General features: G+C 39.2%; 1 protein-coding gene across 3 annotated transcripts in view; it reads right to left on the bottom strand.

Moving 5' to 3' along the window:
• Nucleotides 1-944: 944 nt before the first annotated feature.
• ccser2a (coiled-coil serine-rich protein 2a) overlaps nucleotides 945-27,256 on the bottom strand; it is a 59,077-nt gene continuing 32,765 nt past the window's right edge. For 2 of the 3 annotated variants that reach the window (XM_057848226.1, XM_057848224.1), the window contains exons 7-12: nucleotides 25,737-25,793; nucleotides 25,531-25,641; nucleotides 22,631-22,768; nucleotides 11,529-11,613; nucleotides 8,846-8,885; nucleotides 970-1,178 (exon numbers count right to left, since the gene is read on the bottom strand). In XM_057848226.1, coding sequence (XP_057704209.1) covers nucleotides 1,127-1,178; nucleotides 8,846-8,885; nucleotides 11,529-11,613; nucleotides 22,631-22,768; nucleotides 25,531-25,641; nucleotides 25,737-25,793 — 483 coding nt within the window. In that variant the 3' untranslated portion in view covers nucleotides 970-1,126. Of the gene's footprint in view, nucleotides 1,179-8,845; nucleotides 8,886-11,528; nucleotides 11,614-22,630; nucleotides 22,769-25,530; nucleotides 25,642-25,736; nucleotides 25,794-27,256 lie in introns of all 3 variants that reach the window. The other variant, XM_057848225.1, reaches the window with a different exon arrangement.

Genomic DNA, 27,256 nt, shown 5'->3' on the forward strand with positions numbered 1-27,256 from the left:
CTAAGAAATTATAAATGCTTAAGTCCCCCCACCCCTTAACCTTTATTAACCATTACTGAATGCTTTTTGGACCCCTATTGTAAAGTGTAGCACATGTGTCCCTTAACTAAGAAATTATGAATGCTTAAGTTAACAAACCCTAAACCTAAACCCTAACCCTAAATAGGCCTTTTTTTTTTTTAATTTTACCAAACTATTAGTTACTGTCTGGTTATGAATTAACTAATGCATTAAGTAATGCATTAACTCCTGTTCATTAATATATTAATAAATGTTCGATAAGGGATTAAATCAATTATTGTAATGTTACTTAAACATGAGTTATTGTCTAAAAATGCATTAACTAATGCATTAACTAATGTTAATTAATATATTAACAAATGTTAGATAAGGGATAAAATTAATTATTGTCATGTTACTTAAACATTAGTTATTGTCTAAAAATGCATTAAATAATGTTAATTTAGGGACCCTTATTGTAAAGTGTTACCATACATTGCCCACTCTGCGCTTACAGCTTTTAAAAGTGACGTGTGTACAGACTTACAGGCTGCAGAGTTGTGTTGTTCAACTTGCTACATATTCTAAATAGGAAGCTGCATGTAGTCCACAATTTTGCAGCCTCTTCTATTTTGGTTTGACATGTGGGATGACGCCCCTTAGGGAGTCTTTGGCTTGGGGAGACACGAACGAGCAGAGGGACCGTTCGTCTTGGCGGGCAGCCGGTTGGCGTTTTCTGGGTTGGCGCCACCGTGAGGGGGCTCAGAGATCCTGCGAGGCTGCCAGGGACCCACGTTAAAGCAAGGAAGGCCTCTGGACGGAGGGGGCAGCTGCCTACTCTTGCTGGCCAACGGCTTTGAGGAGGACGACTGTCTGAGCGGCTTGACAGAAGGAAGTGACGTGCCCTCGCGAAGAGCAGACGTGGGAGTGACCGGGTCATGCGACACGACCCGCCGCTCACATTGGGCCCCCGAGCTTTGACACTGAATGCTGCAACGGTGACTCAGCTTCAGCGGGTCTGCTGCGGCCGACACATCTGATGCTCGCCCATCAGGAGGAGCGTCTGAATCCAAACAGGCCCCTGCATCCCTCGTTTGTTCACTGCGGTCCACGGTGGGGAGAGCTTTTACTGGTCTTCCCGGGCGGAAACACTCGCTGATGTTGAAAGGTATTTGAAGCTGCAGGAAAGAGCAAAGAAAATTCCAAAGGATTAAAAGATGAGGATAAAATAGTTATGAAACAGCATAATGAGGCAGACTCGGAGATGTTTTTTGATGCTGTTCTAGAAGTGACACTTTTTTTTGTTTGATGTCGCTCAGTCATTTGAATATTTTTATACTGCAAAACAAAATTTCAGACTCAAAAAGTCTCCATTTCTTTGGCTTGTTTATTTGCTCCTAACTTCACAGCCTGTTTGCGCTGTCAGTCATTGAACTATTCCTGGAAAGGGAGAGACAAAGTCAAAGAGGAAGCCCTTATTCAGCACTTAGAGGAGCATAACCTTGCCATGTGACTCGTGAGTGGCTAGATTCACATCTTTTCAGTCACTCTGTGATGAGCCACTTCAAAACTAATCAGAGGACCACAATGGTGTTGAGCCACTTTTTTTTTTTTTTTTAAAGTAAAATATAGTAGGCTATGTCAGGACAGCCACAGAACAACACAGGAGTACGATTGAATATTTTTCACAAGAGACTAAGGCTAGATTCATACAATTCCGATTTTTTGTCATATCTGCTTTCTTTGGCATGCCCGTTCAGACTGCCTTTTTCCATTGAGCCAATTCAAGTATACGCATGCGCACTAATTCGCGGTCCGAGACGTCCTGATCAAACTGACCCATATGCGCAAGAGCCTCAAAACAAATGATGCCTACACACACACATACGGACAGTTTGCCCCAACTCCCAGCAGTGTGAGCAATCTTGAAATATTGCCTTTTTGGAGCAGAGAGAAAACCGAGCATTCTCAAGCTTTTCCTCACCCCATTTTATTTTTTTATGACCGTTGTCAAGCCAGCTTCTTCCCCCAAAGCTGCAATCAAACTAGGCGCTAACACAAATGCACAGCTGCACCACTACCGTAGCGCCCAGTCTCTCTCGCTCTTTGGTGACGAAATTGCTGCATGAATTCCGATTTGGGGGACTTGACAGTTCAGGCCGCAGCCACATTCTGGAAAATGTGGCCCACTTTTATGCGAATTCTCCCGCTCAGACCGTCAAGTTAATGCCTCTCTCGAGTCGAAAAAACACAAAAAAATTGGATTTGTGCATTAAGACGTGAGGTATGAACCTAGCCTAAGAGTGTCCATTCATAACATCATTTGCAGGAAAAGAAACAATTTTGCAAAGTCTCTTGATTGTCAAATGAATATCAGGTATCTTATAATGACAAATGATGCTTTATGTGCCTTTTGTTACAAGGGCCATTTAAAATACCATGCATAACTACGATGTATTATCAATATGATAATGATGTTAACTGACCTTAGCATTTCTTACGTGTTATGGAAGTCTCGAGGAGTGTTGTAATTTTTTTATTTGGTCATTCTTCGAGCAATGCCAGAGAGGAGGCTGGAAAGCACGCTGTGAGCCCATTGAGGTGGGGTGTAGAGGCTTTGCCGGTCACTCATTATGCAAGGTGCTCACACTTCTGGGCATCACAGGTGCTGAGAAAAGGAAGGCGATCAAAACCACCATGGAGGCAGCAGAGAGAGCTTCTAGATGGCTCTGGATCAGGAGGAGCGATCTGTGGGCAAATGCTACTGGGACACAAGCTGGGGTCTGATCAACCCTGGCTGAGTCACCTAAGGGAGGGGGTATGATGTTGAGAGACCCGAAACCCCTACTGATCTCAGGAACATCACTGATGATATGTCCCAGTGCATCCTAGGATGTATCTTACAATCATTCCTGTTACACGTTCATAGTGGCCTCGCTCTCAATTTACGGTAGAGCTTCAAAATGATCAGTGAACTTTGACACCTTGCTCTGGCAAAAACAAATCTATGCAATACAGCGTCGCGCATCTTTATAATACATCTTCTAAAGGGGGCTCCTCTTGGAAAATTGCATACGTCAATTGCCCTGGATTTTGCCAATAATCCCATAAACCAAATTGGTCAACATCTCATTAAATTTTGGTCAATGGTCCATTAGACTATTCCATGCGTCTTGGCATGAAAAAAAAATCTAGCATTGAAAATCACTGTTGTGAAAATGAGCCTGCAAATGGTAGCTTGAAACTCATATATTGTTGTTGTAGATACATGATAGTAATTAAAAAGGCTTCCTGTCCTGTCACTTGATATTTATTTTGTTTTTCCTTCGCAAATCTGGATGAAATAAGATACTGTAGATAAGTTTGCCTGTTTGTCTGTCTGTCACAACGACTTAATGGTCTGCCACCAACACAATTCAACTGGGCAGGGAATGATTAACGTGAAAAGCAGAATACTGGACCTCTGACCCGGCTGGCCCATCACATTCCCAAATGACGCATGGTCTTATAAGGTAACTCTGACCTTCTTGCAACCATTCAGGCAGCCCAGGAGGAAGCTGAGAAGACTTATTAGATAAATCCAGCGAACAAGAGGCGATGGTGCAGCTGTTCAGGTCAGAATAAAAGCCAGCATTGCACCATCAGTGTTCATCTCGCAGTGCATAAATACAGCTTTTTGATGACCCGTGACCCCCACGAGTATGAAATCCGACTTAGTTGTGTTTGAGGGGGATTCTTTAAGGCACAGGCGCTTTACTTACGCTATGGGTCTAAATCCTGCCTGAAGCCATCTAGAGCTATTAACAACATGAAGTGTGGTTTAGCACAGCCATCTCCAAAGGATGTGTGAAGACAAGATGCTGTGCTGGTCAGGCCACTGCCGTCTGTTTCTATGCGCCACAGATCACATGCTAGCTATGCATGTCCGAGACCACAGCACCATCTGCTGGCGCAATGGAACAAAAAATGTTTCCTCAGGCTTAAGTATCTTCTAACACTTCCTCTGCCTGTTCATCTCTGATTTCATTTGATTTCTCTAGTAAACAAAACTAAGTTTTGATTAAAACCTTCAGAGTGATATTCATCTAATAATATGGACTGTTGTGATTGCATTGGTGCATAATTTCACTGCATCTTCCAATTGAAGGCAGTTTCTGATATATTATCCCCATCCTGTATATGGAGTAAATGGGTTAAGTCATATTACAAACATTTATACCAACTCCATTTCACATTAATAAACTAGAACTAGCTGAAGTATTTTTCACGCATGTCTGATTATGCTGAAACAAAATATTTATATTTATGCATAAAGATGCATACCTGTCAAGTTGTACGGTTTTGGCGGAAGGAAGTGAGCACTGATTTTTAAATGTGTACGCCGTACGTTCAAAATCTGTACGTTTTCCGTGCATTACGTTTTTTTTTTCTCTGTTCGAATTTAGTCACTGTTTCAGCAATGAGACAATGTGCGTTACTACGTTGGTTGAATGACGCGAGAAAATGACGCGAAAAAAGTCAGACACGGAGAGAGAAGAGCGGGAGTGTGAAGGTGGGAATCGTGTTGTGACGCTGTTGCAAACGCAATGCTAGGCTAGGTGGCTCCAATATTTCCTCATGACTGTAGCCGACAACCTAAAATCTACAGCCACTTGATGCTACACTGATATCACATGCATATAGAACTAGATGCGAAAAGACCGACTTGGCGGTGATAGTAAACAGCCGCAATCTTAAAGCAGTAGACTTCTCAGAAAGGCTCTGTTGTAGTGAACCGTCCTAGCGAACCCAAGTAACTTTTTATCTAAAATACTCCTAAATCGGTAAAATCTTGACTTGAAATTTATCTTTAAATGAAGGAACAGTTTTAAAACGTTCAAATGTCGAAAGTAGACAGAAGGGAACTAATGCTAAAACGGGAGCAATTTTAACAACTTTAACGGTTGATTCACAACATTAAATGACTTCCAAATTTAGCAAAGGTTAGGTTACTATGTTTTTTTTTTTTTTTTTTTTTTTTTTTTTTTTAATGAAAAACAAACATGAAAGGTAAAACCAGTTACTTTGCAAAGTGACTAATTAGTCTTACATTCAGGTAACTAAGTTACTATCTCAATTACTTTTGGGAGAAGTAATTTGTAACTATGATTAATTACTTTTTTAATGTAAGATTAACAACAATGGTCATAAAGATGCAGTCTGCAGAATGAAAATCTATGCTGTGACGAAAGCGGAGATTTTATTCGGCCAATTTGTTGCCGAACACAATTTGCCAGCAACTATTGCTGATCACTTCTCAGAATTAGCAAACGAAATGTTCCCTGACTCAAAGATTGCATCGGTGTGTTAGTTTTATCAACTGACCTTTTTAATTTATAATTGGACACACTAACGAACTACCTTCGAGTCAAACTGAATTGTTAGACGAAGTGCAGCCATCAAAAGACGTGATAGAAATAACAAAAGTCACCATTAAATTTTAGTAATGATGATGTAGCTGAAGATATTGTTCCTTGATTGCACCAGGTTATATGTGACAATATTACCAATAAATTCATATTATTTTATAAATTGAGTTTTATTTTTGTTTCATATTTCACGCTATATAAAACGGAAGATTAGTCACCAATTTCTAAGGACATACGTCACTATTTGTAAGATTGCCAACGGCCTCGGGTTGACAGGTATGAAGGTGATTGATCCTTGATCCATTCCAAGGTAATTTCTAATTTTTTTCTTAGAAAGTTTTCCATATCAAAAATAAGTCACTTCCATGTAACTATCCCAGAGCAATATGTGCGTGGCTATCATGATGATCACATGTGACATTTGATGCACCTGGCACCCACAGTAACCAATATCATCTGCCGTTTTTATCTCTGTGACATACGACCACGTCTGCGCCGATTTGAATCAGGAATATTTTTCATTTCTCAGCTCAAGAAGAGGATGAGGAGGAGTGTCATTGCGGCACATTATCATCATAAGAAGCAGCTATTATGGTGCCGCTCTATTTCCAAGATGGACACAGCCAGCACATCGTTTATAGGTTGTAGGGAAAATGGGGATTTGGATGCCAGAGCAATGTTCAGGTGCTTTAGTGTGTTTATCATCTCTCAAGACATGCTTTTACGTTAAATTGCACCACAATCAAAATGTATGAACAGGAGAACTCACCAAAATGTGTAATTAAACCCATACGGGTGATGAAACCAATGCATGCTAAGTTTGATGGGATCTGAAGACATGAAAGACATCAACTAAAAGTACTGCACAGTTAGGGTTGCCAACCGTCCCTTGAAAACAAAATCATCCCTTATTCAGAAACAAAAGACGCGTCCTATACTAGGCTCACAAGGGACGAGCTTTGTCCCGTATTATCATGAAAATCGAAAATAGTGTTATATTTGTAGAACGAACGAATACTAGTAGAGTGTTTTTCAAGAATATGTAGAGGGACGCATTCCCCCACCTCTCCTGCTTTCTGACAAATGAGCTGACGGAACAATGCCAATCCTGCTCATAACATTGGTCAAGGAGGTTCTGTTGCTTGCCATGAGGAAAATGGAAGACAACGTAAGTGTGAGCGATAAGAGGGTTTGAATGAAGCGCGAGTAAAAAGCTGAGCGATAAGAGGTTTAAGTGAAGCGCTAGTAAAAAGCCTGTTCAAAATTATCATTTGTTTCTTGTTCTTCTTTGTGTACGTTACTAAAATAATATTTTAATAAAATTTGTATTTTATTTTTGTGTTCCGTCAATTTCCACATTATATTTAGAGTGATCATTTGCTAAACTGTTATTCCTGAGGGGACTTTGAATGCACCTAAATTGTTAAAAAAAAAAAAAAAAATTATATATATTTACCTCAAAGTTGATGTTTACGCGTTTTTAAAAAGTACTTAAAAATAAACGGCCCCAAACACACACACACACAAAAAAAGGCACAGGAACTTAAGTTAAATTACACAGTTTTAAATTTAGCATGATAGATGTTTATTTTATTGAAAACGCAACACAATTTCATGTGCTTACATCACTAAAAAAATACCTAATTAATTCCGTTTTGAGTAAAATTATTACAATAAAAAAGTCCCTTTTCACAAACATAAAAATTATTAAAGGGTGACAGTTATCGGGCCTGCCGTCTCTTCCAATGAGATGTCCCTTATTATGCATTCAGGGAGTTGGCAACCCTATGTATAGGGGTCCTTGGTTTACAACAATGTTAATATTTCACATTTCAAAGCAGTAAATGATTACAATGTGTTTGATCCAATTATTTACTGCAATTATTTTTCAATTATGACTTCACTGTTTTAGCTAAATTAGGGATTGAGTTGTTTCTGACCTACGTACAACTTTGGCTTGTATTGTAAACCAAGAACCACCCTAGATGGACTTCAATCTCAGGACACACATCTTTGTTCATAATAATTAAAAAAAAAAAAAAAAAAAAAATCATTTCTGTTCCAGCAGTCAATGCGTGAAGGCATGCGAAGATGACAACAGTATAGCAAATGAGCATTAAATACCTTTGACATGAATACCGTAATTTTCGGACTAAAAGCCACTACTTTTTCCCCCTTCTTCAGGGTTGTTGCAGGTTTCAACATTCAGAATTTAGGACATTGACATTTTAAGACCTTTTGAAGACCACTTCGAAGAGAATTTAATACCAATTCTCAGACAAATTTCATGGCAAACCTCACCAATAAAAAAAAAATCTTTAACTCTAAAATGCCAGAAAATCAAGGCAATTTAAACATGTGCTGGTCAGCTGTAAAAAAATATATTTATATATGGTTCTCCGCGCAATATTGTATACTCTATTATCTGGTGTCATATATTTGTGTCTAGTCTTGTATTTGACAAAATCATTCCCCTGGTTAATGTTCATGTGCGGTGCCACATCAGAAGCGAATGTAATGTCAAGTCGTTGACTTCAGAAGCGAATGTAATGTCAAGTCGTTGACTGTGTTTCCCTCGCACCCAACAGTTGCTATTGTGATACGCCAGATGTTTGCTATTTTCATATATTCTGCGATCAAAAGAACGCTCTGGATGAACAGGTTTAGGCACGCAAAAGTAGTGCTTATCCTTGTTTTTTTTGTTTGTTATTAATAGTTTTGTATTCCGTCATGACCCCTCTGAATCCTGTTGAAAAGGTACTGTTGGCAGCACTTCTATGGACAACAGGTCTCTCAACGACACTGTCACTATTCCGCCCGATGCTGACCATAAAGAAGCATATATGATTTTCAAGTATGAACATTTTAATCACGGGGGATAACTTGATCAAATACAAAACTAGACACAATTGATATAAGCCCTGATTTTTATCAAACTGTACAATTATGCTCCAGGAACCATAAAGGTTTTTTTTTCAGCTGACCACACTTTTTTTCCTTCCATAGAAAATTTAATTAGCGAGCAGTAAGATAGCACCAAAATAAATAAATAAATAAATAAAACATTTGGACAGCCCTAGTTTAAAATAAAATTTAAAAAAGGCCAATTATTTGTGATGAAATCATCTATGTCTATAATGATGTGCCTTATAGTCCAAAAATACGATAGTTAAATTTTCAACACACTGCAAATCATACTTCCATTTGCACTTCCTAAAAATGTGTGATTGTGTCCCAATCCTCAGGTCCTTTTATAAAATCAATGCATAAAATAAGTGTTAAATGGTATCCCAACATCCTCAGGCTGGAAGAAAACACATTTTTGAACTGAAATATTGGCAAAGTAACCGAACATAACGCATGCAGATGAAGGAGGGCATGCTTCATAGCCATAGTAAATGGTTGACTTAAGACTTTAGAGAGAGGTTCTACTATACCATGCCCGGTCAGTGAAGTACTGCACTAGGTGTTCCACTCCTTGCCACAGTCATTATGTGTGGGCAGGCAGAGTTAAGAGGGGAAGATGAGGAGAGGAGGTGTTAGAAAATGAAGGAATCAGAGAGAAAAGAAAGGAAGGGGGCATTGACACTTACTGTGGTTAGAACAAATTAACAGGATAAATATCTACTTCATGTTTATAGAAAGGCACATTTTAGATTAACAATGAAGGAAATGTACTTTATTGAACAGAATGTTCATTCTTAGACCATCAAATACTTGTAAGATTAAAAACAAGGTATAGAAAAGTTTCCGAGGTACTTCCGCTTCACTTTCGTATTTCTGCACGCGACCGTTTTCCACGTTCTCTAACCAAAAAAACAATGGAGCTGAAGTGGCAACACTCGTCAAAATCCATTAAAAAAGACTATTTGGAAATACTGCATCCATCTGCCATCATCACGACATGGGAGCACAACATGAAGAAACGGCTAAGTCAAACAAAATATTTTTGTATTTTACTGATTTAATGGCAGTGGATGGAAACGGAATCGCAAGCTCCGAGGCATCCAGTACCTTTCTGCGCAGCAACAAAGTTGAATATGTCCTAATACATGAATACGGAAATTTTATGTTCATGAAGGCAGATATGGAATCAAGACAGTGCCACTACAAAGCAAGAACAGGCAAAATTATGTTCAATTTGACGACAGTTCTGAGTCTTGCGTCAGAGCTGAGACATCATTAGCTTTACATTAGCTTCAACGAAAAACGGAAATGGAAAAAAACACTCATCTACTACAAGTCATACACGGGCTTTTCACCCTAAATGCAAGTGTTAAACGCTTTTTTGTTTGTTTGTTTACAGGTGGAACTCGCTGTTAGGCAAGGGAAGACAACTTGATGTGCCTCACAACAACACTTATGTTGATGGACATACATGGAGACTACGTGCATTCTACCTTGATGATGGAAAGCTTGATTTCTGCTCCACCTTCTTTATATTTTTCTAATAATTTTATAAATTGTGATTTATTGACCTATTTTGCACATGCACCAATTGTTTTAAATAAAACAACAAATGGAATCATGTAGTCCAAAAGTTTTATTGCGATCAATATGTGCAATAAAAAAAAATTTAAAAAGACATTCAATTTGTGTTTATATGTACATGTGTGATGAGCTTAAAATACTATAACTATAACCAGATGAAAAAAAACTTGTAGTATTTCCTTGTGACAACAAAATCCTTGTCAGCCCTTCTGCATTCGGCAACTGTAATATTATTTGTCATCTTGCCTCATTTTGGTCACTCAAGTGGCCGGCGTATCTATCTAAACCTCACGTTAACACAACAGTTTGATAGAATTTTGTCCACGAATGATAAACGAAATGATAAGAACAAACATACAATCTTTTAGGTGGATTCTTTAGGTTTAAAGCACTATTCTATTCTATCCTTAACTTATTGTCTGCTGCTGGTTTCGATTTAAGGCGTATGGCGAGGTAGAGCCACACTGGCGCTTTGTAGCTACTAGCTGGTCGCTGATCAAAAACATTCCACTTCCAACCATATATATGAGCGCTTCCAGGAGTTCACGCACAGCACGGAAAGTCCCAGAGCCTCCCCTACGTCATGCTGAATCCATTTTTGGAGATTCCGTGGGTTCCTCTGGTTTGATTTGGCAGTTTTAACTTTGTCTACACACTGCTTACTTCAACTGCACTTCCTGCTGTTCTGTCTAAACATGAAGTCCGTAGCAGAAAATGTCAAAGCCCAATTTTCACTTAGGAAACTTGAATATACAGACTTATCTTTTAGTGCTGTTGAAAATGTGAATGGCCTCAATCACCCATATAAAGATCTCGCACTTCTTTAGAGTTAGCGATTAAAATGATTAAAGAATTGTAGCATAAAATGGCTGTAATTCAAACATAGGTAAATGTCATAATTATGTAGAAATTATAGGAGATAAAAACCTTTTTAAAATTGTACTTGAAAGGGATAATTTTACTTTAGCTCAGAAACTTCCTAGCGCTTCATTCCTGTTTGCGAGCACACTCCACCCCATGTTGGGAGACTGAATGCAGCAGTGACGCATTTAGCAAAAAAAAAAAAAAAAAAAGCTGATAAAAAATCTCAAGAGCACTCAACGATGCTGAAATAAACTGAAGTGTTCGAACAATGTGCCGCATTCATTTCACTTTCCCTCTTGATTGAAAACAGCACAACTTTTCTTTTTTTGGTTTGTTTTTAACCGCCACATATTTCCTGCCAACTATTTGTCAGCTGTGGCTCTTTTTTAGCCCTATGTAGCCATCACGGCTTATAATACACAACTCGTCGTAGGAGTCACTAATGACTGAGTGCTCCGTCATAAGTAGAATCCATGTTTTTTTCCGCACCAAGACCTCATGTTCAAAAACTCCAATTATATAAAAGAACATAATGCCCTAAAAAAATGAATTAAAAAAAAAAAAAGTGTAGTTGTAATTATAGAATAAAGGAAAAGGAACACTGTTGAGTCTGTTAGGGGAAAAGAGGATGTTCTGTACACAAAATAAAAATCAGAGTGTAATTAAACCCCAAAATAAAAGCCTGGAAATTGCATGACATGATTTTGTGCTTTTAAATGCAAGAATGTTGGGCAAAATCGCAGGAAAAGCGTGTTAGTGACTCACTCTGTCTGCGCTGGGGCATGCCGGTACAGGTCAAGGCCTGGTGCTGTGCCTGCCACGGGGGCAGCGAGGGGGTGGGCAGCACACCCTACGCAGAGAGAAAATAAACAGAACAAAAAAGCATGACGAACCAGACCACGCACAGACAAACATGGAGAAGCTCCCGTGTGACACCAATAGGCTGAAAGATTAATAAAGCACTCTAATAAATATAGGTAAACATGAAAGTGTCACACCACATCCGCAAAAGGCCAAAACGTTGCCTCTGACCAAGAGAGATATTCACTCACAAGTTGACTTCTGTCCACCAATGTGTTACATGTCAGACTGACATGAGAACTCTACCAGCTCAGGCAGCAGTGGAGACATTTTGTCCATCACTTACTTCTATCGACTGTGTTTATAATGTGCAAGAAGCTTACACATACACAAATACATGCACGTACACATGCACTTGGACTATTTTGGATTTCATCAGCTGTCTATGACCTTATTTTTCTCTTATTCCCAGATCCCTTACATATTCTGTTCTGTGGCAATACAGTTGATGGTGAGCAGCAAGGAAGCTTTTTACCTGAATCTCGAATAAGGCCTTTCACAGGGGGAGTACAGTAGAGACTATACAGCATTATTTGTATGTGCAGAAAAAAATGCACGTTCCACTGTTTGTTCAGACAGTGAAGCCTAAATTGTATTTGATCCTTTCTGAATGTGTTCACTTGAGACAAAATTGTCATGTTTATTTATTTCTAGGGCTGTCAAACGATTAAAATTTTTAATTGAGTTAATCACAGCTTAAAAATTAATTAATCGTAATAAATCGCAATTCAAACATCCCTAAAATATGCCATATTTTTCTGTAAATTATTGTTCGAATGGAAAGATAAGACACAAGACTGATATATACATTCAAAATACTGTACATAAGTACTGTATTTGTTTATTATAACAATAAATCAACAAGATGGCATTAACATTATTAACATTCTGTTAAAGGGATCCATGGATAGAAAGACTTGTAGTTCTTAAAAGATAAATGTTAGTAAAAGTTATAGAAATTTTATATTAAAAGTTCAATGCTCATGAATATATAAAAGAAAGAACGCAACTCACAAGCGATGCATGTATAATACAGAAACAGTGTGATGAGACTGCAAGAACTGCCACTGAATACTGGATGCAGACGTTAGCTGGTCTGTACAGCACTGTCTATTGGTATGAGTTCGCGTCGACATATAATCACGTCAGCAGAGCGTCCTGAAACCCATAAAATCAGTCGCACCCAAGCGCCAGCACAGAGCGACAAAACACCAAAAAACAAATGCAAGTAACAAGTGGACTGTGCTGTTATCAATCTGTTTGAGTGGGTCATTCTGGATATGCGTTAAATGCGTCAAAAATTTTTAGGTGAATAATTAAAAACATTAATTACCGCCCGTTAATGCGATAAATATTTGCTACCTTCATTAAAGACTAAATTGTCTTCAGTGTCCAAAAATATACTATTTCATGTTATCTGAACACTACTGGGTAATGATGTCTCAATACCTGAATCTCAAAGTCAAAGAAGTGATCTCGCGTTAGGGTAATTACCGTAATTTTCCGAATATAATGCACACTTTTTTCCCCCAAAATCAACTTGTAAAATCATGGTGCACTTTATAAACGGGTACATGGATGGAGACAGAAATATATATTTATATATTACGCCTAAACGATATTGGAAAAAACAATTGCTGCGATTTTTGGGGGGTTTGCGATATTATATTGCAATATTAAAAAATATATATATATATTTTTTTTTTTTAAAGAAATTTTCACTAGACGACATGAATAGCTGTTTGGAAAGACTTTGGATGACTCTCAATGACCAGTGTACAGTTATCCCTTGTTTTTCGCGGTTAATGGGGACCAGAACCCGCCGCGATAAGTGAAAAACTGCGAAGTTGCGCACCCCGCCCCCCAAATTTTTATTTTTTTGTGTGTGTGTGCTCAATGTATTTATTCAGATTTAGCATTGGAAAGAGATACATATAAGGCATGTTTTTTTCTCACCTTTTCCCCAAAGTATGATTAAATATATATATATATTAATAAATGGTTCTAAGCACTTCAAATGTTATGTTATATTATGATCAGTTTTAAACATAACTGTCCAACCAAATCATTTTTGAACAAGAATAAAGTACTGTAGTCGAAAAATGCTTGGCTTTATTTAATACTTCTGTTTATCTACCTTAGCTGTGACTCTTGTTGGACATGTAGAAATTACAAACTCCTCATGATCACTTCTGGCATTTAATTTATGTCTCAAATGTCTCCACACACACACACACACACATTCATTCCAAAGCGGCTTCCTTGCAGAAACTGTTTTACAAGTTAAACGATGATTGACAGCTGCTGCGCTGTGATGTCCGCTTCTTTGGCAAGTTCAAAGATACCAGCCTCGTTAACTTTAATAAGCAAGTGCTGCAGTGACTGTGAGGTTCAAAGAGTGAGTGAGGCTCTGCGCATAGCAGAAAGCAGGGCGTATGTGGATTAAAAAAAAACAAAAAAAAAACTATCGCACGTCCTTGCGATGGGACTATCGCGCACGCACACATCGCGATGGCGATGTTTAAACGATATATCGTTCAGGCTTAATATATATATATACAGTGGTACCTCTACATACGAATTTAATTCGTTCCAGGACCTTGTTTGTAAGTCGAAATGGTTGTATGTCGAGCAGGATTTTCCCATAGGAATACATTATAATTCCATTAATTCGTTCCAAAGCCTAAAAACGTACACTAAATTCTTAATAAATACTGCTGGCACTGTTACAAATGGCAATTAAACATAGAAAAACAAATAAGTTATAAATAAATAATTCAGAATAATATAATAATAAGAAGAATAATTAATAATTATTCCTGTAAATAACGAATCGGATTCTAATATGGCGGACACTTTTTACTGTCCCTGAACGCACCGCGAAGCTGACGTCTCAGTGAGATAGGTCGGTGCGGTAGAGATAATACTTTCGTTTTCTTGAGAGCAGTCAACTGCTTAAGACAATGGGCGTTTTGTGTTGGATAAGTTCTTAAATAAATGATAAAAACGTGACGAAGCTGGCGATTTCCTTGGCAATGTTACCACAATAATAATTGTCACCTTAACTTATAAATAGTGGCGAACGGTGGTCGGAAGAGGACCATGGAGCTATTGTTGAGCCAGTTCAGGGACGCGCACCCCAAGCTCATATTTTTCTATAACTTGCATCTTCATTTCAAAGGTAAGCATCACTTTTTTCCTTGTTTCTCCAACTGTATGAACTTTTTTTGGAAACTGTGTTGATTTCTCACACAAGAAAATCCACCGTGCGTTCGTTTGCAGTGCTGTCATGTCGTCGTATTTCGAGCAACTCGTCGGATGTAGAAACAAATGGCGGCTCAAATTTTACGTCGGATGTCGAAAAGATCGTGTGTCGAAGTGATCGTATGTAGAGGTACCACTGTATATATATATATATATATATATATATATATATATATATATATATATATATATATATATATATATATATTAGGGCTGTCAAAATTATCGCGTTAACGGGCGTTAATTAATTTTTTAAATTAATCCCGTTAAAAAATTTGACGCAATTAACGCACTTGGCCCAGCTCAGACAGATTTAAATGACAAAGGAGTGAAAGGCCCACTTGTTAATTGTGTTTTGCGGAGTTTTGCTGCCCTCTGCTGGCGCTTGGGTGCGACTGATTTTATTGTGTAAGTAATTATTGCCATCAACAATGGCGGGCTACAAGTTTATTTTTTGATTGAAAATTTTACAAATTTTATTAAAACGAAAACATTAAGAGGGGTTTTAATATAAAATTTCTATAACTTGTACTAACATTTTTCATAAAGAACTACAAGTCTTTCTATCCATGGATCACTTTAACAGAATGTTAATAATGTTAATGCCATCTTGTTGATTTATTGTTATAATAAACAAATACAGTCCTTAAGTACCGCATGCTGAATACGGTATATATATATCCATCTTGCGTCTTATCTTTCCATTCCAACAATAATTTACAGAAAAATATGGCATATTATATAGATGGTTTGAATTGCGATTAATTGCGATTAATTACGATTAATTAATTTTTAAGCTGTAATTAACTCGATTAAAATTTTTAATCGTTTGACAGCCCTAATATATATATATATATATATATATATATATATAAACATTTTTTTCTATTGACATGGCCACGTTGTGGTCGAAAAACGTATCCGGCGATCCGTTGCCGACCATTACGGTACGTGACGTCACCATTTTGTTTCGGTAATACTTCACTCTGATCGCCGAATGATTTCGTCTGTGTTAAATTCTGCTTTTTTCACTCTTCATAAAGCACAGAATTTAGTTTCTTGAACTCATTTGAGTCAACGTTTATTGCAGCTCCGCAACTCGGACCATAACAAACGTAACAACACAGACTTCCTGTGTGTGTCCGTCAACTATATCTGTCCCTCGGGAAACTCAAACCCAAATAACAATAGTTCCTATTGTTACTGTTGTGTCGACAGCGATGAGCTCTCTCGGATTTCCGACTTACGTTCTCACTTTCATTTTAACGTATCAATCCATGGACGAAACATTTATTCATCATGATGAAACGAGCAAGTTAAACAGCAGCCTTTAAAAGAAAAGTCACATCTGTTTTGTTTTCTCCTAGATTCTGGTAAGTTGGAGGAGTTGTCAAATCATATTATTACCGTGAATATTGTCAGTTTATGGTAATGTTTTGAACTACCAATATGCTATGCTTGTGCTGTGTTTCACCAGTCAGTAAAATGACATTTCTGTATCTGTACACGAGCTGTTTTCTTGTATTCTTCTATTTATTGGTGCTAAAATTAGGGTGCGCATTATAAACAGGTAGAATAATTTTCCCTAGGTTTCACAAGTAAATTTGGGGTGCGCATTATACACGGGTGCGCCTACTGTATATTCGAGAAATTACGGTACTGCAATATCACAGGAAGGCTCATAGTATTGCAGGAAGGAAGGTAGATTGTACAGGTGGAAACAAAGAAGCGCATGAAGGACAAGCGAACCATCACTTTCTTTTACTGGCCCAGCCCTTTTCAATATCTTGTATGTTTCTCTCAGCTTTACCTCATGGTTCAATTGGTAATCTGCCTCAGTGTCTGTCCTATGATTGACATGTGATGCCTCTTTAATGGCAGGAAGCAAACCGCAGCAGACAACGCCTAAAGATGCTTAGTTCAGAACAGGATGAATGAACGTCTGGCTCCATTGTTCTCTGAACACTTCCAGTGACTGCCAATTATTCTGGGAGTTAAAGCCATTCAAAGATGGCTCTCTCCTACAGGGATACATAAAGTGAGACATCGGCATGGCCGTCACATTGAGACGACAAATCCGACTCTCTAGAATAATGCAGAGAAAGGCATCGACTTCCCAGGAGGGCAGACCCACACACATTCTTGGGCCTTCCTGCTGTGTCCTGTTGGAAGAAGGATGGAATCATCACTTTTGTCGATGAACGCAAAACTTGTTCAGCGGGAGGCCTTTATTAACAAGAGGGAGGAAATCTCTGGCGGTGAGAACAAGAAGGCCTGACATCGGGCGTCTGCTGCTCTCCCTCTTCGGTCCTCTATTCCTTACAAAGTGATGTGCCACTCTTGTTTTATTTCTAACACAACTATGGCTGTCATTGTTCCTCTCCTTTTTCTCTATATGTCCAGAAGCAAAAAACAACCACGACTTTACAACTTATACTTACAATATGAGCATACTGTGCATACTTATACTGTATACTGGATAGGTATATACTGTGCCGAGCCTGCACAGTCCCACCCACTGGAAGACGGTGGAGCTGATGAACCAGGGCAGGAGTTGAAACTAAAAAGGGGAAATAGTGGGACTGTGATCTGAGTTCACATCGGGAGCAACTTAAAGTTTTAAGTGCCCACAGGATGGCAACTCACTCTCATGTATGGGGGACAGTGAGTGCTGGCCAAGAGTCATGACAGGGATTTCACAGGTGTTCCTTAAATATAATCATCATCCTCCCCATCAATTTACTTCAACTCCATTTTTCCAACTCTTACTCAATTACGTCTGTGTGTGTGTGTGTGTGTCATCACGACCAGTGTTGTTACAATTGTACAATTGTTGTACAGTCACAAATGTGTACAATTAACCCTAAACATTCCATCCACTCGCAATAATGTTGGCAGAACTGGCTTTAGCTACTATGCTCCTCTTAAATGGAACGAATTGCAAACCACTCTTAAACTACAGTCAATCATTCATCTTGGTGATTTTAAATCTCTTTTGTCTGATGTTTTTACTGATTATTGGAACTGTTTCCGTTAGTGTATTTTGTGTTGTTTGATATTCGTGAATGTTTCTTTGTGCTCAGGCCTCTCTTGTAAAAGAGATATTAATCTCAATGAGACTGCCTGATAAAATAAAGATTTTTAAAAATTAATTAAAAAAAAAAAATAATAATTAATTAATTAAATTGGCCCTAGCCCAATTCTTTACCCTAATTTACCCTTTACCCTGAATCAACCGTTAGAAGTTGTTAAAATTGCTCCTATTATTGCATTAGTTCCCTTCTGTCTACTTTTGACATGTCTAAGTTTTAAAACTATTTCATCATTTAAAGATAGATTCTAGTCAAGATTTTCCCGATTTAGGAGTATTTTAGATAAAAAGTTACTTAGGTTCGCTAGGAAGGTTCTCTTCCTAAGAAGTCTACTGCTTTAAGATGGCGGCTGTTTACTAACGCATCTACGTCCTATACTGTACATGTTGCTAACGCCGCCGTGTCTGTCATTTTGCATCTAGTTCTATATATATGTGATATCTACCATGTCTACCATATCTACCATATCATGTGGGCGTATTTTGTAGGCTATCGGCTACAGTCAAGTAATATCGAAGCCACCTAGCAAGAAGACCTGCAGCAAACAGACAGGAAAAGATGCTTTAAAATGTTAAGTTTACATGGTCCACGTAAATAATACAAATTGCTAAATAAGAGATGGCTATAGACCCTACTCACCAACGTCAAAGAATGACGTGTCGCTGTATCCGGCCACCATATTGTCCGTCTTTGTTTATCCGTATTCTCAATGGTTTCAAATTGTCGTGCAATTTATAGTGCAATTCATGGAAGCCCCGGTGCTTTCAGACGCTGTAAACCAGGGGTGGGAAAACCGGTCCTCGAGGACACAGATAGTATAACCAATGAGGTTTCAGCAGAAATGAGAAGCACCTGACTGCAATCGACTGATTGCACTTGTAAAACAGCAGATTGGTGAAAATGTGTCCTCTTAATGGGTTGCAACAAAAACCCGCACCCACTGCGGCCCTTTGTGGAATAGTTTGCCCACCCCTCCTGTAAACTCATTGGATGCATTGCATAAAAGGTGTTATGTGGAAAAGCTTCAGTTTATCCATTCGCCAGATCTATATTTGATGCCTAAATCGATATTTTTCGACCCGCTGTCTTCGCCCTCTCTGCCTGACATCTGCTACCCTGATATCTACAACTATCTTTTCCACAGAAACTCAGCCTATTCTCACGAAACTTTGAAAAACATTAAGAGCAGCACTCTAAGCAACATTACCCCGTGTGATTTCTAAAATGGTGACAATAAAAAAAAAAAAGTTGACTGCGATGGCCGACGCTTCAAGGATAGGTGGATATTGGACTATTTCTTCAATAAAACACACAACAACTGTGTCTGCCTCATTTGGAAAGAGACAGTCGCTGTTTTCAAAGAGTTCGATGTGACGCAATATTACCAAACATGACACGCTGACATGTACGACAACATTACAGGGAAGATACGCAGTGAGAAATTATAACAACTTGAAGCTAGTTTAATTTCACAGCAGCAGTATTTCGCAAGAGCCCGAGTGTCCAAAGAGAACGCCACAAAGACGAGTTGAAATTATTAATTTAAAAAAATAATAAAGCAAATGTGACAAACAGAATGGCTTGCTAAAATTTGTTTAAATATATTGTTCTATGTAAATCAGTCAAGGTAGCCCCCCGTATTTTTACCACACCAAATCTGGCCCCCTTTGCAAAAGGTTTGGACGCACCTGTTTAACTGATGATCCGTAGACGAGGCCAGCTTCTTTCACTTGGTACCAGCTAAATATAATCAAAATGTAATGATGGTGGAAGAAATAAGCATACTGAATTTGAAACTGTATGTTGTCGGCGATTAGTCTCGCAATGATCTTAATTGTGGTTGTCAGCCCAAAACCCTCTATATATATATTAAATGCATCTTACCAGATATAAAATGACTACTACATAATCTGTGGTAATCGTTTTCTCGTCGAATTGCAGCAGTCCATCTCGCTCACCTCTCCAGGTCTCTCGGAATACGGTAGAACTTCAAGTCTCTCCGTCTATCTTCTCTGTTATTGCAACCAACCGCCACACACGCCTTCACCATTTTGATTATTAAAGTTAACGAGCAGAAAAACATGCCATAATAGGAGGAATTTACGTAGCGGTAATGCGTCAAAACGACGAGTAGACGGACAATATGGCGCGGAGGCGTGGTTGTGACGTCATGTGAGTAGGGCCTATATATAAAATATATAGTCTCTGGCTATGTTTGTTACCAAATTACTACAAGTACATCACCTCTTGTTGCATAGCGGTTTTATTGAGCCAACTAGTGAACATAGTATAGTAAAAAGAACTGTGCTAGTGGAAATTCAGCATTATTGTCTTTTCAAAAGCAAAGTCTTTGTAAACATCTCCTAAATCAGAGCTTTTTCTATTTTGCTGCAGCACTAAAGTGTGAGACATTGGCATGTAAGCTATATTTAGACATGTATAAAGCGTTACCTTCCAAAGTTACTGAAGGCATACAAATTCTCCATTTTGTTTGCAGAGAGGCTGAATAAGCAAAGAAAACACTTCCCCCTGCTCAAGATTGCCTCTGGGAGCCATTGAAGAATATTTTTTTTTCTCTCCCAACAATTGACATTTAAGTGGCAGTTAGCTCGACTCTACAAGCATGTCCCGCTGTGACTACTGCTACAGCAGTTTGTCCAAAAAAGTCACACGACTTTTTAACCAACATAAATTTGGATAGAAAATTAGACTGCAGGCAGCTGGGATGGGGTTTAATGGGGATTTGTTGGCAAAGGCTTGAGGAAATGCTCATAAATTAATTAAACTGTCATCATTTTTTAATTGTGCGTGTTCTCGTAAGGATTTACTGGAGTCACTGTACACTGTGGACTGAAAACATTCTTTTTGCTCTCAAGTACAGCACAATTCAGTAGTAAGTACAGCACAATTACGTAGTATTAATAGAAAGAGAAAAAAAAAACCTAAAGGAATCAGATATCGTCTGATCATTATCAGGCCAGAGAAAACCCACATCCCACTGGGAACTCGTGCAAACTTCATGGTATTTTATCCCGTGCTAGGCTACCTACCAGATTTCTTGAACCCGGCAGTAACACCTGCCTGGAGCAGCACTGGGGTAGTAAAAATCATTACAAGCTGCTAGCCTTTGACATGAGAATGTTCCTCAACTGATCAATTCAGCCTAACACTCAATAACACCACCAGAGGGCAATGGGCTACTCAGGCAAACTGATATGGGTACTTGAAATGTCAGCAGAGACAGAGAAAAAAATCCACACAAAAAGAGCACTTGGCCTCATGTTTGAAATGTGGTTGGCTAAAAAGAGTTGACTTCAGAGATTAAATATTTTTCAATTACCCTAAAGTGGCGATCTATTCCGTTTGAGTCATTAAAGGACAGAAAAAGATGCACCGTAAACCTAACACCTCGGCACTTAGGAACACTTCATTGACCATTACTTGTGCAATGTAAATGGTGTTATACTTGTATAGCGCTTTTCCACCTTTCGAGGTGCTCAAAGCACTTTACATTACATTGCCATCTACCTATTGGTGACGCAGCACCAGGTAGGGTTGCCACCTTTCAGAAATAAGAAAAACGGGACGCCCCCCAGCGCCCAAAGCTGTAAAGGCAGAGAAAAAAATGGACATCCCCGAAACTCCTAAAATGCATAGAAATGTATCTATTTATTTATATTCCGTATTAGTTCAATACGGAATGCAACATTTAATTCCCAATTTCGGATCGTTCCTTATTTTAAGGGACAGGTGGCAACCCTAGCACCAGGAGCAATGTGGGGTTCAGTATCTTGCTCAAGGATACTTAGGCAAGTTCATCAGGGCAGAGAATCGAACCCACAACCTCTGGGTTGGGGGACAACTACTCTACCACTGAGCCGCGCCACCCCACATTGTGTGCCCAAATGTGCTATGCTTATTGTGAAACTACTTTTATATTAGAAGTTAGAACCACTAAAATGGATCAGATTCCCTATCAGGAACAAGTAGGCACAAATTTGCCGGTTTCCAAGGCAACAGTAAAACCACACGCTGTTGTGCAAGACATGGGGGCTACAGTGTGCTTAGAGAGCTCAACAAGTCCAGTTTGTTAGGGACCAGCACCAGGCGGTGCTATGACTCTTGGAATCGTTTTGTTCATCATAATTTATCCCTTCTGGCATATAAATCACCTTTTTGGGTGTCTTTACATGGTCTAAAACTCATGCATATTATGACGCACATATTAAATTTAAGAAGAAATTCTTTAAGCCAGAATTATGACGACGATTTGTTGATATGTGGTTGCCGCTAAGCTATCTTTTCCCCTGAACTTCCTGCCTGTCTTGTTTGCTCATTCATCTCCTCCATATTTTTTCCATCACTTCACAACACAAACAGCGGCCTCGCATCTAGCCCTGGCTATTAAAAGTGTGAAGCGGAGTGACAAGGCAGCTGACAAGCTCATAAAGTGTCCTCTGCTGAGAGGCCAAAGCTTTTCGGGTGCCAAACAGGAAACTGATGAGTGACTCAGCAATTTTTGGTAGACACAACCATAAGATTGTGTGTTTGTTTTATAATAATTTGTACACACTTACTAGGTTTAAAAAAATGGTAATAAAGAATCGTATTAAGAGTGTATATTAGGGTGAGAATGACATGTTGACTCACTGTGTGGTTGGGGGTTCTCCAGTAGGTCTGGGTGGCCTTGTCGCATGGGCGCTGCAGTCTCCTGTCCCCTGGCTGTCGTAAAAGCGACGGCGCCCTCTGCTGCTGGCAATGGCAACGCACCTGACATTGTTGAGCAACCTGAAAAAAGGCCAAAATGGTGAAGAGGATAGCAACTTTTACAACAGATTACAAGTATGTGAACAACAACATTGAATAAAATGTTCATCCATATCTCCGTGTGCAGCATTCGGAGGTAAACACTAAGGCTAGGTTCATACAGCAGGTCTTAATGTACAAATCCGATTTTTTTGTCATATTTGTTTTTTTGGCGTGCCCATTCAGACTGCCTTTGTCCAATGAGCCCGTTAAAGTATCACGCATGCGCACGAATTAGCAGTCTGAAATGCGCTGAGAAAATCGACCCGCATGCGCAGGAGCATCAAAACAAATGACCACACATGCTGGCTCAACGTGATCATATTCTGATTTACAAAAGGAGGACACAAATAACAGACATAAATAATACCCGTTTAGTCTTATATTCAAAGTTTATATGGATCGATAGCATGCAGGAGCACAGAGACAACCGAGCATTCTCAGGCTTATCCTCAACCTATTTTTTTTTTTTTTTTTGACTGTTGTCAAGCCCGACCCTTCCCCAAAAGCCGTGTTCAAGGCAAGCCAGACGTGAACGTACAGCTGCACCGCGACCGTCGTGCCCAGTCCCTCTCGCTCTTTGATGACATAATTGCTGCATGAATTCCGATTAGGGAGACTTGACAGTTTAGACTGCCTGGAAAAATTTGGCCCAGATCAGATTTAAACTACATATGAAAGTGACCCAGATTGGATTTGAAATGGTCCAATTCTATGCGACTTGTCCCGTTCAGACCGTCAACTTAATGCCTCACTCGAGTCTGGAAAAACACCAAAAAATCGGATTTGTGCATTAAGGCCTGCAGTATGAACATAGGCTAAGCTTAGTGAAAGCAGGCATGGATTATTTTGAGGGGTTTTAAAAACTCGAGTGTGCAACAAGGCTGACCTAAACTCACGTATCAAATCATGAAGAGCCTGAAACCTCTTTATTCGATATCCTTTTTAGCTGTGTTTTTTCAAAGCATTTGCATGCTAAACTGAGCTCATATGCATGCATTTAACATTAAAATGTAGGAGTTATGAATTCACATAACCATAATGCCTTAGCAGTAAAAAAGTTAAAACAAAGGTTCTCTTATTGTAGAAACGAAAATACTGTTATCTTCACCTCTAGTATCAATTTTGAAATCCAGGCCAAACCACAGAAGACCAGACTGACTTGCCATGTATCTCGTACATGGCGGAAGTAAGGCTAGCATGCCAGGCTTGATACTTGAGGTGACTCAATATTTGTTGGGTTGGTTATCGGCAGTCCATCACATGCTTTAGGAGAAACAAGAACACAATGGATGTATTTTTCCTCACGTGTGAGGTCTCAGACCTTCAGAAAATTAGTTAAGATGCTAAAAAAATGGTATAACTGTAAACCATCTAGATTTTTTTTGTGCCCGCTGCAGTGAAAATTTGCAGCAGCCACTTTCAAAGCCCGATGACAAAGTTACTCAGTCAAAACGAAATGACAGCTAACTTTAAATAGCCCTGCCAAAACTGTATTTTTTGGGGTCTCACCTGATGCAAAAGCCAATATAATCAGAATTCTTTACAGTTGAATTGTCCTATATTTTTCTTTTAACTCACTCTTGTCAGCCATTGCTTCCTCCTATCTGCCTGTTTGAGGATGTGGGTGCGGAAATATTGTACTAGCGCACCAGCTGGGTAGGTGCTAACTTTAATTGGAAAAGCTTGCATGCAGCAGCGAGTTAGGCCTGGCTTTGACATTTTGGTATTTGCGGATGCGGCGGTGATTTTGAGCAATGTCAGATGGGCATACGGTTGTTTGGCTAACAAGGGAGTCTCTTCAAAACACTAATGAGTGTTAGGATGGAGATGGAGGCGCTGAAAGCAAACAGAATAGAGGTTACTGGTAGGCAGCAGTGGGCGCAAGACAACTCGTGGCAGCGCACTTGGGGTCTTTGAATGCCCACCCACGATAAAGGCTAGCGCAGTGTTTCCTGATTTTATCAGGGCAGTGGCGATCTGCACTATCCGGCTGTCTTCAGTTTAAACAGCACATAGCCATCCCATTCAGATGAGAGTCTCTTTTCTTAACAAATGTAAAGTCTTCTAAATGGGGACTAGCTTTAGAAATGCAAAATGAACAAACATTTTAAAAATGTAAATGAAGGTCATTACTACATATAGTAGAGTTCACCTAAATGTACAATAATAAAAAGGAACATTAAACTTTTTCTTTTTTGACACTTATTCTAATAGGGAAGCAACCTCAATCCGCAATGTGTGTGAAAAGAAGAAGAAGGTGACAAGAGAAGAATTTTGTGTAACACGACGTGTAAGGAAGCACTCTGCTTTGATTTATCAGTGGTTGACTTCTTTATACACTTGCGCGACAAGTAAGAAAGCTTAAAATTGGGGCATATGAGATTCATCACCGACATAAATTGTTATCAAATTATGTCATTTTTCATTCAAATTATATAACTTATTTCACATTTGTCACTTAATAAAATGTAACCGTCAAATAGACCTAATAGGCAATGAATTTTCAAAGGCATGAATTCGTTTGACGGACGAGTCACAATTTTATTAAATACTTTGAATCCCACAGTTATTTTTTTCGTGTTTTTATGTTGTTGTTTCCTTCGATGCACTGTAAACTGTGATTTTTTTTTTTCTCACTTGTTTGGAGAAAACACAAAAGTATAAAATATAGAAAAAAAAGTAAGGTTTCCTGGCAATGACTGTTGAGAAAGAATATTGTAGCCATAAACAGCCTGTTTTACCGTTTGTTCCCGCTGATGGTGCTGACACTGCAGAGTAAGCTGAACAATGGTTTTGTCTCGACTCCGAAGTTCGTCTCGGAGCATGTGCACCTCCTTCAGCAGCTCTTCAACCTGCAGATAGGCATACACAGTCAGACATATAGATGTTAAGAGTTAATGTTCAGCTTATACAGCAGGGAAATGGAATAAAATCATGTTTTTCTTACCTGGGATGCAGTATTGGTATCCCCTGGAACATCTGCTGTCGAGTCTGTATCCTCAAGCTGGAAACACACACATACACACCAAAACACAGAAAGTACACGGTGAGCACAATCAATGACAGTTGCCGTAGGGCATGCCTCAAGAGCAATGTTGTGAGGTGGAATAATTTTACTCCTTCACACATACAACTCGTTGGCCTTGGACTGCCAGGCACTAGTTAACACAGATCTGCAGCGCAATCTTGGAGTATACACAACACATTTAATTCACAAGGAAGAATAAATGTCAGGTAGTTACTTGAATAAATCCAGCGATGTACATAATTTGTTTAGTTTTTTTTTCCCTTATTGCCAAAAGGTAGCTCAAAGGATAATCTTGTATGAGTAGACTTAGACTTAGTTCATTCCGTTCCTCCTGGAACACTGGGCGACGAGTCCCCTCCATTTGTTCTGGTCACTGGTAGCCTGCCTTGCTCAATGCCAGCTGACTCCAATCTCTTAGGTCTTTCTTGACTGTAGGACTCCACGTCTTCTTTGGCTGTCCTCTCTTCCTCTTCCCCCTTCTGGCACCCAGTCCATTGCCACACTTGCTGGTATTTCTCTTGGCAGTCAGAGTACGTGTCCAGCCATTCTTTTCCTCCTGTCTGAAACTGTGTCAGAGAGAGGTACTACCCCTGCCCTTTTTTATCAACTTTTCCTAGGTGATGTGGTCTCTCCAAGAGATCCTCAGGATGTGTCTGAGGCACTGTAAGTGGAAGACATCCAGCTTGGTGGTGATGCTGGCTGTCTTCATCCACATCTCTCAGGCGTAGGTCACTGTAGGGATGACTGCTGACATATGGAGGGGGCAGCTTTGTGAACTTACTGATAGATTTTGATAACTAGATGTTCTAGAGGCGTTGGAAGACTCCTGTAGTTTTTCTGATTCTGATCTATACGTCTTTTTCTGCATCTCCGGTGTTTGAGATGTTGCTTCCAAGATATGTGAAGTTTTCTAGGTATTCAATGCCTTGTTCACATATGATGATTGGTGGATGGTTTCTTTCTTGTGCTATGGTCATAGCCGTCATGTTTTCTTGGCTTATATGTAGGCTGACATTTCCCCTTGCTCATGTAGATTGTTGGTCAAATCTTGGAGTGCAGCGTGGGTATGGCTAAGTAGAGCTAATGGAGTCTGCAGAGTTCAGATCTGCCAGTCTGTCCCCCCCCCCCCCCCCCCCCCCCCCACTGGATGACTTAATTTGGAGAAAGAAAATTAATTCTCAAATATTATGAAGTATGAAAATGCAGTTTAAGTGTAAACATGTCATGTAAAGGGCTGCAAAAGGGTGTATTTTGGGGACAACTTGTATTTTGTGGCTGCCTGGATATGCTACTTCCTCCAGGTCAGTCTTGGTACTATGACTTACAATAAGGAGTAGTATTGTTATGGTATTATTTAGGGTTGTTCCGATCATGTTTTTTTGCTCCCGATCCGATCCCGATCGTTTTAGTTTGAGTATCTGCCAATCCCGATATTTCTC

This window comes from Corythoichthys intestinalis, chromosome 10 (genome assembly GCF_030265065.1).
Source record: "Corythoichthys intestinalis isolate RoL2023-P3 chromosome 10, ASM3026506v1, whole genome shotgun sequence".
NCBI classification, from domain to species: domain Eukaryota; kingdom Metazoa; phylum Chordata; class Actinopteri; order Syngnathiformes; family Syngnathidae; genus Corythoichthys; species Corythoichthys intestinalis.